This window comes from Triticum aestivum, chromosome 3A (genome assembly GCF_018294505.1).
Source record: "Triticum aestivum cultivar Chinese Spring chromosome 3A, IWGSC CS RefSeq v2.1, whole genome shotgun sequence".
Lineage (NCBI taxonomy): Eukaryota > Viridiplantae > Streptophyta > Magnoliopsida > Poales > Poaceae > Triticum > Triticum aestivum.
In genome coordinates this window covers 246973007-246984299 of record NC_057800.1, presented here as the reverse complement: position 1 = coordinate 246984299, position 11293 = coordinate 246973007, and the positions used below count along the sequence as shown (strand labels likewise).

At 44.7% G+C, this 11293-nt stretch overlaps 1 protein-coding gene and 1 long non-coding RNA gene across 7 annotated transcripts in view; both read right to left on the bottom strand.

Moving 5' to 3' along the window:
- Positions 1–4473, bottom strand: part of LOC123061114 (uncharacterized) — a 19529-nt gene extending 15056 nt beyond the window's left edge. For 3 of the 6 annotated variants that reach the window (XM_044484040.1, XM_044484041.1, XM_044484039.1), the window contains exons 1-8: positions 3337–4123; positions 3057–3209; positions 2695–2947; positions 2331–2598; positions 1842–2229; positions 947–1739; positions 801–836; positions 569–657 (exon numbers count right to left, since the gene is read on the bottom strand). In XM_044484040.1, coding sequence (XP_044339975.1) covers positions 1382–1739; positions 1842–2229; positions 2331–2598; positions 2695–2940 — 1260 coding nt within the window. In that variant the 5' untranslated portion in view covers positions 2941–2947; positions 3057–3209; positions 3337–4123 and the 3' untranslated portion in view covers positions 569–657; positions 801–836; positions 947–1381. Of the gene's footprint in view, positions 1–568; positions 658–800; positions 837–946; positions 1740–1841; positions 2230–2330; positions 2599–2694; positions 2948–3056; positions 3210–3336; positions 4124–4263 lie in introns of those variants that run through there. The other 3 variants (XM_044484038.1, XM_044484042.1, XM_044484043.1) reach the window with 3 other exon arrangements.
- A 1706-nt stretch (positions 4474–6179) lies between these two features.
- LOC123058289 (uncharacterized) lies at positions 6180–7066 on the bottom strand. The gene is made up of 2 exons (XR_006427123.1): positions 6733–7066; positions 6180–6621 (listed from the first exon to the last, which is right to left on the bottom strand). It is a non-coding gene; the product is annotated as an uncharacterized lncRNA (long non-coding RNA).
- Positions 7067–11293: the final 4227 nt, after the last annotated feature.

Here is an 11293-nt window from a genome sequence, read left to right as displayed (position 1 = left end):
CCGAGAGGTTTATTTATGTAAGAAGTTAAACAAGTTGGTGTCGTAATCTGGGCGTGCCCCTAGGCATGTAGATAGTTTGGCTCGTAACTATGCTAGTATCAACTATGTGAACTTCGGTACGGATACCTCTATGGAAGTATGTCCTGTGCTAAGTTTTTTTAATCTGGTCTAGGGTGCGGTTTGTTTTGGGTAATTTGAATGGACATGCAAAAAGCTAGAAAGGAGGATCCTCGGGTGTCCTCTTGTGCGTTAGTAGGGCTAGTACAAGTAAAAAGATCCACTGGTGTGTTAGCCGCAAGAAAACAGAGGAATCATGGTGGAACAAAATGGAATAGTTAAAACCAAAATAGCAAGTCTCAAACATGCAGCCCGCTTGTGGAAAAAAGGTCTTGGTGTTCGCTGAGCGGTTTGATTAAGACTCAAATACTAAGAGTAGCACAGAAGGTCTCGTGTTCCATGGCCAGAAATGAGTCATTGAACGAAAAAAGGAAAACCATGTCCAATAGACATGGGTTGCAGCTACTGAGACGTGTTGTCATCGAAATCCCCAGAAGGAGCGAACACTGACCATATTGCGTCAGCTGGGAGTGAAGATTGGTTCCCCTGCAGCTTCATTGCATCTTGCAGCGCACATAGCTTAGTGGTCTTAAGGGTGTCCTACAAGGTAAAACGGTCGGAGAATGTTATCACTAAAGAGTGAAGACGTATGTCGGGCATCAAGTATGAAATTGAGGTAAGAAAATTCAAAAAGGTTACACGCCCTTGTTATGGGGACTCGTAATTTATCTCCGTCGTGGTACCTGATGGTATGCATAACACAGTACCCGGTTTCCTCCCTAACACGTATTATGAAAAGGAGAAGCAAGTATTAGAACGAGATAGCAACAAGGAAATAATGTCCTCAAATTCTATAAAACTTGTGAACCTAGGTTGACAGCGAGCATACCTAGTGAATGCAGTGTCAAAGAGTTGAGGAAACTTAGTTGACCAATTTTCTTTTGGCGTAGGCCACACTGCGAAGAAGTCTTCCAAGCATTGGAACAAAGCATCATGGAGCCGGGACGCTATGAGCTCGTGCCGCTCCTTCTGCTCAGCATTCCATACCCCGCCACCAACAGAGGGAGCGATGATGTGGATCACCCTTTGGAGCATGTCCCACATGTAGAGAGCCCACCCCTCTCGAAGTATTGCTGGGATGTAAAACTAAAGTTTTTTTGTTTTCGGAGACACAATTTGTGAGCTCTAGTCGTGCCATTTGTGTCACAGGGGGAGAAAGGGTTTGCTCAAAAGTATTGGTGGGGTAAAAAACATTACTAGTTGGCATGCCTCTACTGCGTGCTGCACAACCGGACCAATAAACTGATTCTAGATCTCTAAAAACCTAGAAATACTTGAATTTTCGGCAAGGGCTAAGGTCTGCAAAGAAGGAACAATTAAAACAATTGAGGAGGCCATTATGATTAATGCAGGTGGCGAAACAAAATGGGCTGCGCAGAGAAATGAGAAATGAACCGAAGACATTGCTAGCATGGTGCATTCGTATCGAGAAATCACATTCGAGGATGTGGCGGTGTGTTAGGCAAGGTGTATCCAAATTAGCTTCACTGTCCATCTGCATTAGTTGATGTATAAGGATGGAACCAAGCTCGTGATTGAGCATGCTATTGCTGATGATCTGTAGTTGGATTTCGACACCTCTGATTCTAATCTCCCGGGGGGTACCATGAACTATCCAGTTTCTGTTACAGACAGTAGCATAAGTTAAAGTTAGAACTCTGGTGTTTGGACGGAGGCGTGTGATATATCAGCATTAGAACATCTATTGAAAAGAAAAAACTCACTGTGCCAGCTGATTGTCGGGCAGCGATGGCAGATAGGCTTCCAGCAAGTCGGCTATATCAGTTTTAGGAGGCACGACTGGGCGACCTTTAAACCATGGATTCCCTGCATAGCTCCTTGATGATACGTATTTCCGTTTGGGTAGCTCGGCGGTGGAGATGGAAAAGAAAACGCCTGTCTGGTTTTCTTGAATACTATCGACGTATATGTCCTTAACTGCTTCAGCTATGCATATGGCATACTGTTGTATGGCGTTGCATATGGCGTCGCTTCTTCCATGATGTTTGTCCTTGTTGTGGCTTGATGTGGCCACATGATGGCCGGGTTTGCGTGTTGGCTCGGTTTGCATGCTGCCTTTTCGCACGCCGCTTCTCTGTGGTGGACTTTCAACTGTAGGGGAGAAAGGGCAATAACAGAGGAAATTGCTTTAGCAACATATAGAACAGAAAAATAAATTTGGCATGGATAATTATCGCAGGATTTAAAAAAACCTTCGCAGTCGGAGAGGTCCAACTTGAGACCGCTAAGTTTGCGATACTTTGGAGTGTGGTATGAAGCTTGTGCACTGTGCGTGGCTCCAGGAAGAGCAAACTTGCGTTTTTCGCGGCATGATGCGCTTTCCTCGTCTAGCGTCTGCGGTCTAACAGGGCAATCAGAAAAACCCCTAGCAGTGCAGCATGTGCATCCAGAAGCCGTGGTAAGATGGCGCACCGCCCGTGCATTCTGTTCACGGAGAAGAACCGCTATCGTTTGGGATGACTGCAATAGGAGATGCGAGTTAGGTTCAGTTATGGAAACCAGAATGACAGGAAGGTGAAGACAATACTAAGAAAAAACAGAGTGCGAGCTCAATACCATAGTTGGGTATCGATTTGTGATATAGTTCGAGTAGTCAACAGCGGTCATTTGCCTTGGGGGCGTGGTCTTCTTGGCAACTGCGACCATTGGAGATGGGCGATTGACTACACTGTCCTTCGGTACAGTAAGGGAGGTGCCGGTGCGCGCATGGCGGGAGAGGGGACCAGGTTCGAGACAATGGCGGGTTGTCGGTGCGGGGCTTGTCAGTCTGAACGCTCTGGGAGTAGCATACGGTCGCTGCATCTCTCAACTGCAAATGTTAAAACATGAGACAAAGAAAAATAAAAGGTTGTTCAGTTGGGTGTGCGGTGGGGGCTCATCAATGGCTAACGACAGTGGTTTATTCACAGATATATTACCATTGATGACGCGAACGACGGCTCAGGTACTCCAGCGTCGGACGCCATTATAGTCATGCGCCGCAAGGTGTCCTGGTCGAACATTTTGACCCAAGGGAAAACATCATGTTTCAGGTTGAATATCCCCAAGTCAAGGTTATCAAGAAGGAACACCTGGGCCACATAATAAAAAGGTTGATAACAAATCATGATCAGTATTGAGATGAAGGATTTTGCTTATAGTACCATCATAGTTGGTTTGACTTGATGGTGGAAAAAGGGGTGAAATGATTGTCATTACCTGAAGGAAAAGATGGCATCCAGTAAGGTTTGCTGTCGTGACGCCATTATCCATATCAACCTTCAGTTTTGTGACCGCATCAAGCAAGGCTTGCAACACATACTCGCACCAATTGAACTGGGCTATCTCTTCGGTATTAGCAATGGCGCCCCAGGAATTGATGCTCTTGTAGTCATGTTTCGACGAAGGATCTAGGAGATGACCCATTACAAAGATCACGAACGCTATCAGAAAACAGTCTTTCTCCAACTTGCTTGATTCTTCAGTTATGTTCCGCATCAAGAACTCCTCCGCAACGCGCAAGCTGTGTGCTGCGGACTGGTCCATGCCTAGGGTCTTTTTTATAAATGAAACAGACTCTTCGTTGATGTTGCCATCCGGTCCACGCACATCCCTGTTGCCGCATGGGATCTCGAAGACCTTGGCCACATCCGCTGGCTTGAACGGGAGAATTATCTTTGGATTAATAACAAATGCACGTTGGGTGACATCGACCTTGCTCATTGCCCAAGCACTAAGCTTGAGTTTTAACTTCTGGATCATTGGCAGCTCTAGCACCCCCCGAATCCTATCTCTTTTACTAGCCGCCGCTTGTATTCACTGAAACTGTCGTTAATAGTGACAACGTGCAGAGCTCCTAGAAGTGAAATTAGGTGGAATTGCATCAGATCGGCTGCCTGACGCACTAGTTCGCCTGCTATCTGATGATTTCGCCGGTGTTGGTTCAGTTCGGCGGCCGCCGGGGGTGCAAAAATCATCGGAGCTAACTGACCCAGCCATTTCGTACCTACGGCAGAAGAATAGAAAAGTTGTGGTGACTGGGTGTTGGCATCGGACTAAGGTCAAAGGGGATCCCGGGACCAAGCTAAAGAGCGAGATCCGCGGCTGCCTAAAGATCGAGGCATGGGGACTTTGCGAGAGGGGTACCTTTGGTAGAGGAGCTTCGGCGAGACAGTCGCGGCCGCCGTCGTGAGGTCGGGGCAGCGGCGGAGTCGCCGCTGAGTTGGTTGTAGATCTGGTCGTGTGGTCGGCCACGGCCCGGGTGGTTCAGGCTGTGGGCAGGGCCGGCCCTGAGGGGGGCGAACGGGGCGGCCGCCCCGGGCCCCCAAACGGCAGGGGCCCCCTCCAGGTACGTGTATGTAGGGTACACAAGTATATACTACGATCAAAAAAAATTGAAGCCAAACTCAGCAACGCCCCAGCCTCTGCTCCTCTCGTGTGACTCACCTGCTAGGCATAGGAAAGAAAGGGAGAGATGATGGGCTTGGCCCATGTTTGCACGTACAGGCAGATGACGTGAAAGAAATCGCTCGATTCAGGCACGATTTCCTTTTCCTTCGGATCCTCGATCATCTCGTTCCCTGCCCTTTTGCATGTTCCGCCGACCGCTATTCGTCTTCAAGACTTCAACTCCGCCTCCTGACGAACGGCGCGACGACTACGGCAGGTACGTCTCCTCGTGCGCGCCTTCTGCCCTTGCATGTTCTTCTTCCTGTTTCTTTCTTTTTCTAATCCTGATTTCCGAATTCTCGAACAGGTCAATAGGGAATTGTTGGCAGGGTGATCAAACGCGCGCACATAGCCAGATTAGACTACGGAGAGAAGGTACTATACTATGCCCTAGCAGATTTTGTCATGATATTAGGTGAAGATCTTCTGTAATTAATCCAATATTTTAATTTTTTGCACTAATTTTATTGTTCCTTTCAATTTCAGCACTGCCATATTGGGTTCGGGTGTAAAGTATCCATCTGGATGTGATAAAAGAAAAAGGAAGGAGGTAGATGACATGAAAGGATCCCTTCTTAATAAATCATAAGAGCCATCCGAGCACTTCAAAAAATCTAGACGAGTTGGTGATAGTTCTTATGGATGACCAAACTAGTGCCAATCAGAAAAATGATGGTCATTCTCCTACAGAAGATGATGTTGACATCAACATTGATGATACCAATGTGAGCGATCCTGCGTCCATATTTAATTCATCTGCGACATAATTTGCTAGTGTTGATGACGAACCGGTTATTACTGTGGATATTTATGATCTAAGCAATTTGGGTAATCTTGAAAATAAATTGAGGGATATATTAGTGGAAAAGGGGCCTAAAAGGAAAGAAGAAAACACTAAATATTCTTTGGATGAAAATTCAAGACATTTTTCATATACGCATTACTCAAGAAATATGTGCAATTGAGAAGTGCGTGATAGGAAATGGTCAGTTATTTCAAAAGGCGCAAAAAAAGTGTTTTCATTGTGATGTAAGCTTTTCAATTCTGACAAATGCAAAAGTGCATTGAGGCATGAGGGGTTTTGTGATTGGAAGCATATTAATGCAAGACCGAAACATGCAGCTAGTGTTGACCATATTACCAACATAAACTCTTGGAATGAACTGAGCACTGGACTGAGAAAGCATGAAACAAATTGACAAAGGGTTACAACAGCTTGGCAACATTATGCGTTGAGAAAAACATGCTTGATGAAATTGATATTGATAATATCATTAGCGATTTTCCATCTCATAATATGAGGAGATTTTTTGAAGGAATATGTAATACATTATTTGATATGCACTTAATTTTTTCTTTGATACAAATTATATCTACATATAATGATTTATAAATAGACATCTATACTAAGGGCCATCAAGGGCCCCCAATTATAATTTCGCCCAGGGCCCCTGAAATCTCAGGACCGGCCCTGGCTGTGGGGAAAGGCCACAACCAGCATGATGTGTGGGTGGGAAGGAATCCAGAATGGTCCAGTCCAGCCAACGGGTCCAGTCATCTGTAATTAATTTAATTAATGGACACATGCAACTTTTCGACATAAGACAGGAAAGTACTTAATTAAGCATCATTTCGTTGCATTACAACAGACACATACGGCTTGGTACAACAGAGTTACTTAGAACAGATAAACGAAGACGGCTACGGGGTCTAGCACAACACAGACCCCATGCTAATGACACACGCGAAAGGTAGTTGCTACTGCCTATTACATTAATCGCTGGTGGAGCGAGACATAATGACCATGGCACATATGGCGATGAATAGTGCGAGAAGCAATGCCGTGGCAGTGAGGTTGGTTCTCGCGACTATAAGATTGAGCTTCAACAGATCTCTGACCATGGCTAGAATTGCTCCAATATGCTGGTCCACCACCGGAGCTGCAACTTGGGGTGCCCCCTCCTAGATCTGGTTCTGGACCCCGTTGGCACCAAGATGAGCCGGGAGAAACCTAGCGTACCCCTCCTGCCACTAATAGAACTTGCATCTCCCAGCCTGCATTCGAAAAACACAAGACATCAAGTCAAACACAAATTGGGGTTTCGATCTGATGTGTACATATCAGAGAAACTTTCGATCTGATGCCTACATATCAGAGACACTTACATCTTTCTGGATGCATTTGTAGAATCGATGTCCGGGCTTCAATGAACTGGCTCCGCAGACGTACCTGAGGATCTTGTCGCCGCAGTACGGACAAGGGATTAGAGGCAATACCTCCTGTGAGGCCGGGTGCTGGCTGGAAGATGACAAAGAAGCCATGGCACCGATGGATCTGGAGCTCGAAATAGTATTGGATATTTCTGGAGTAGTGTGGAGGAAGAAGCCTGGTGCGGATCTACTGGAAATGTGTCGGCCGGTGGGTGGGGGTGTGGAAAACGGCCGTTACCTGGGCCAGGTGGTACAGAACTCACGCCCCGTCTGTGCCGATCGACGCGCTGTCTGTTCTGTCCATACATGAGCTAACGCCGTCTCGGATTGTACCGTTGTGTGAGGCCGCTGTCCAGAATTTCGACCGCAGTATACATCACAGAATACATGTGCACGCGTGAATCTCGAGCTCAGTGGGTGGTCTAGATTCCGAGAGCATCTAGACCCGAGAGCCAAGTTGCTTTTCCGACATGCTATGGATTTTATTTATGGTAACTGGCAGGAAAGTTTTCAACTCTTGTATTCATTCAAAGGTGAAGTGCAGAGGACCAGCCCATGTAGTATTGTAGATATTGACCACTACACCGTGGAGTACACATTCAGGGGAGTGACAAAGACCAAGGAATGCTTTAGGAGGGTTTTTGTCTGCTTTGAGGCTTGTCGCCGGGGTTTTTTGGCAGGCTGCAGGCCTTATTTGGCTATTGATGCCACTTTTCTCATAGGAAGGTTTAAAGGACAGTTAGTAGCAGCTTGTGTAGTTGATGCACACAGTTTTGTATTCCAGTTGCCTACGGTGTGCTGGAGACAGAGTCCGAGGAGAACTGGACTTGGTTTTTGCATAATCTGCGCCGGGCTATTGCACATCCCAATGGGTTGGTCATTCATACAGATGCCTGCAAAGGTTTAGAAGTGGCCGTGGACAATGTGTTCCCTGGAGTAGAACATAGGGAATGCATGCATCACCTTGCTGCAAATTTCATGAAGAAATTCAAAGGAAAGGTGTATACCGACAATTTATGGCCAACATCTTTTAACTTGCAGTGTGAAGAAGCACAACTACCACTTGAGGCAGTTATACATGAATCCCAAAGTGAAATAATGCTTGGAAACACACCACTCCAAGTTATGGGCCAGAAGCCAAATCAGTGAACTGAGAAAAGTTGACTATGTGCACAATAATCTAGCAGAGTCTTTCCACTCAACGATCCGGAAACTAAAGGGTCATTATGTGGTGGATTTGCTTGACATGATAAGTATAGAATACATGCAGAAATTTCATTATCGTGCAAGAATAGCCGGGGCAAAATTCATGGGCCACATTATCATCCCTGTCATGATGAATGAACTGAAGCAGAAAACAACAGGCTTGGAAATGAACATGACTCTTTGCTCGGGGACCACATCAGATATATCATATTTGGATAAAGAGAATATGGAATGGAGATATCCAGTGGATTTAGAAGCTAGAACTTGCAGTTGTAGGCAATGGCAGATAACTGGGTTGCCATGCATTCATGCCTTGCTTTTCATCACTTCTCTCCCAGGTCCAGCAGGGAACATACAATAGTATGTGCATGATTACTACTCTGTTGCAAGGTTCAAGTCCACATATGCTTATGCCTTGCCTGTTATGGAGGGAAAACAACAATGGGACATGGTGGACCCTGGATTCAAGGTTTATGCTCTAGTTCTAAAGAGAGCAGCAGGTAGACCAAGGAAGAGTCGAATCAAACCTCGCAGCGAAGGAGCTGGACTTGGAGCGAGGAAGCGTAAGTGCACAAGGTGTGGTGGGTCTGGTCATTTCGGTAAGTATTTTGATAACACAGTAGATCCAGCGTTCGGAGAGAGTTTCGATGAAGGTTGCGATGAAAATGTTGGTCAGTAGCCGGTTACCTCAACAGATGATGAAAATGATGGTCAACAACCGGTTGCATGAGATGAGGATTTTTGACGAGGTTCCAAATGATGATGGTCACCAGCTGCATGATTTTGACGATGATCCAAAATATCCTCCAAATAATGATTCAAGTGAGGCTGAAAATGGTGATCCAAGTGAGGCTCCAAATGGTGATCATGGTGATCCAAGTGAGGCTCCAAATGGTGATCCAAGTGAGGCTCCACATGGTGACCAACCTTCTGTTGTTGTGAGTTCTGCTAGGTATGTAAATCTTGCAAGGGTCAAATACTACTGTACATTTATCACTTGACATGATCTCATTACCCTTTTATGTTTTGCACAGCTCTATGGTAGGTTTGAAGAAGATGCACAAGGTACCGACAACCAAGAGGAGAAGAGATGAAGCAATGAGCACAAGGTGCATGAGGAGCAAAGTGATGGCAAGAAGCTCAAGGAACAGACAGAAGCTCCAACGTTATTTATGAATGATTATGAAACATTATGAATAATGTTGTATTTCTGTTGGATGATGTTGGACCTATGTTAGAACTATGTTTGAATGATGTTCGACCTATGTTAGAACTTCAAATTTGACATGCTATATGGATGTTGGAATTCTTTTGAAACTTTGGTAAACTCACATTCATGAAAAATGTGCTAAAAAAGAGCTCCAAAGGTAGGGTAAACGGCCTCATTTCTAAGCAAGATTTTTTGACCTTGTCTAAATGAGCCAAATAACTTTCCTACACATATATTCTATATACACAGACTATGTGCGCTTGTTTTCCTTTTTTTGTTTTTTTGAATTTTGTTTTGCTCATTTGAATTCTGGTCAAACCTAACTTTGACCAAGATTTAAACAAGTCTAAAACATCAAAATGAAAAACTAAGCCTGGATCCTTCTTAGTCAATCCAAAATGAAGCGGTGGTGAGGTTTTTGAAATTTTCATGAAAAACGTGCTAAAAAAGAGGGGTCAAAAGGTAGCGTAAACGAATTCATTTCTAAGCAAGGTTTTTTTCGACCTTGTGTAAATCAGCCAAATAACTTTCCTACACATATATTCTATATATACAGACTATGTGCGCTGGTTTTTCCATTTTTTGATTTTTTATTTGTTTTGCTCATTTGAATTCTGGTCAAACTTAACTTTGACCAATATTTAAACAAGTCTAAAACATCAAAATGAAAAACTAAGCCTGGATCCTTAGTCACTCCAAAATGAAGCTTTGGTGAGTTTTTTGAAATTTTCATGTTCATTTCCCCAAAACACTTCTCTTCACTTCATACAAGAGAGTTTGAGATACTCGAGATATCACATAAGACACATGAACTTTTCGTTTAAATGTATGTAAACCTTATTTATCAACTTAAATCGTTAGTATATGACATAAGAAGACTATGTGCGCATGTTTTTCATTTTTCTGATTTTTATTTAATTTATTATGCTCATTTTAAATCTGGTCAAACATATCTTTGATTGCTCCAAACCCTACTAACCCTAGCGCTGAACAAGGACCGTCCATCTAACCCTAGCGGCGATCAAGGGCCGTCGATCTAACCCTTTTAAAAGGAATCAGTGGGGAGGAGGGGGCGATCCACGAGATGCAATCTGATTGGCTGGGAGATTGTTTTTTCTCAACAAGTACCGGGCACGCTGGATGGACCGTTGGGCCGTCTCGTTTTCTGGGCCTGAGACCGCAGTTAATAGGTTGTCTCAGCCTTTCCAGTCCTGCATGCATGGGAAGGGCGGCGACATGGGTTTGCATGCGCGGTAGGCGGACGTGCATGCATGCGAGCGAGGCGAGCTAGGTGTCCATGCATGTATTGATTCAGAGTTAGGCCATTGTTTTAGATTACGGTAGTGGTTCAGATTACGGCAACGAGTCAGATGCACGCGCCCGATCAAAGAGGTTCCCTATGCAGTGATTCACACACGCACCCATGCATCGTTTCCGTGCAAAAAATTAAGGGTGCAAAACGTAAAATATGCACACACGCGTCTGGATTCACACACACATCGTTCTTATCCCTTCTCTCTTCCTCTCCCACCCACAAGCATATAAATGGGGTGCCTCTCTTCCTCTCCCACCCACAAGCCAGACCTGATCCATTCTCTCCAACTTCAAACACCCAAGCGACCGAGCCCTCTCCAAGCGACCAAGTGAAGATGTAGTTTGCTACCTCTTGAGCATTGCGTTGGTTTTCCCTTGAAGAGGAAAGGGTGATGCAGCAAAGTAGCGTAAGTATTTCCCTCGGTTTTTGAGAACCAAGGTATCAATACAGTAGGAGGCCACACACGAGTCCCTCGCACCTACACAAACAAATAAAATCCTCGCAACCAATGCAATAAAGGGGTTGTCAATCCCTTCACGGTCACTTACGAAAGTGAGATCTGATAGATATGATAAGATAATATTTTTGGCATTTTTATGATAAAGATGCAAAGTAAATAAAGCAAAATAAAAACGACAAAAGAAATAGCTCATTGACGGAAGATTAATATGATGGAAAATAGACCCGGGGCCATAGGTTTCACTAGTGGCTTCGCTCGAGAGCATAAGTATTACTGTGGGTAAACAAATTACTATTGAGAAATTGAAAGAATTGAGCATAGTTAT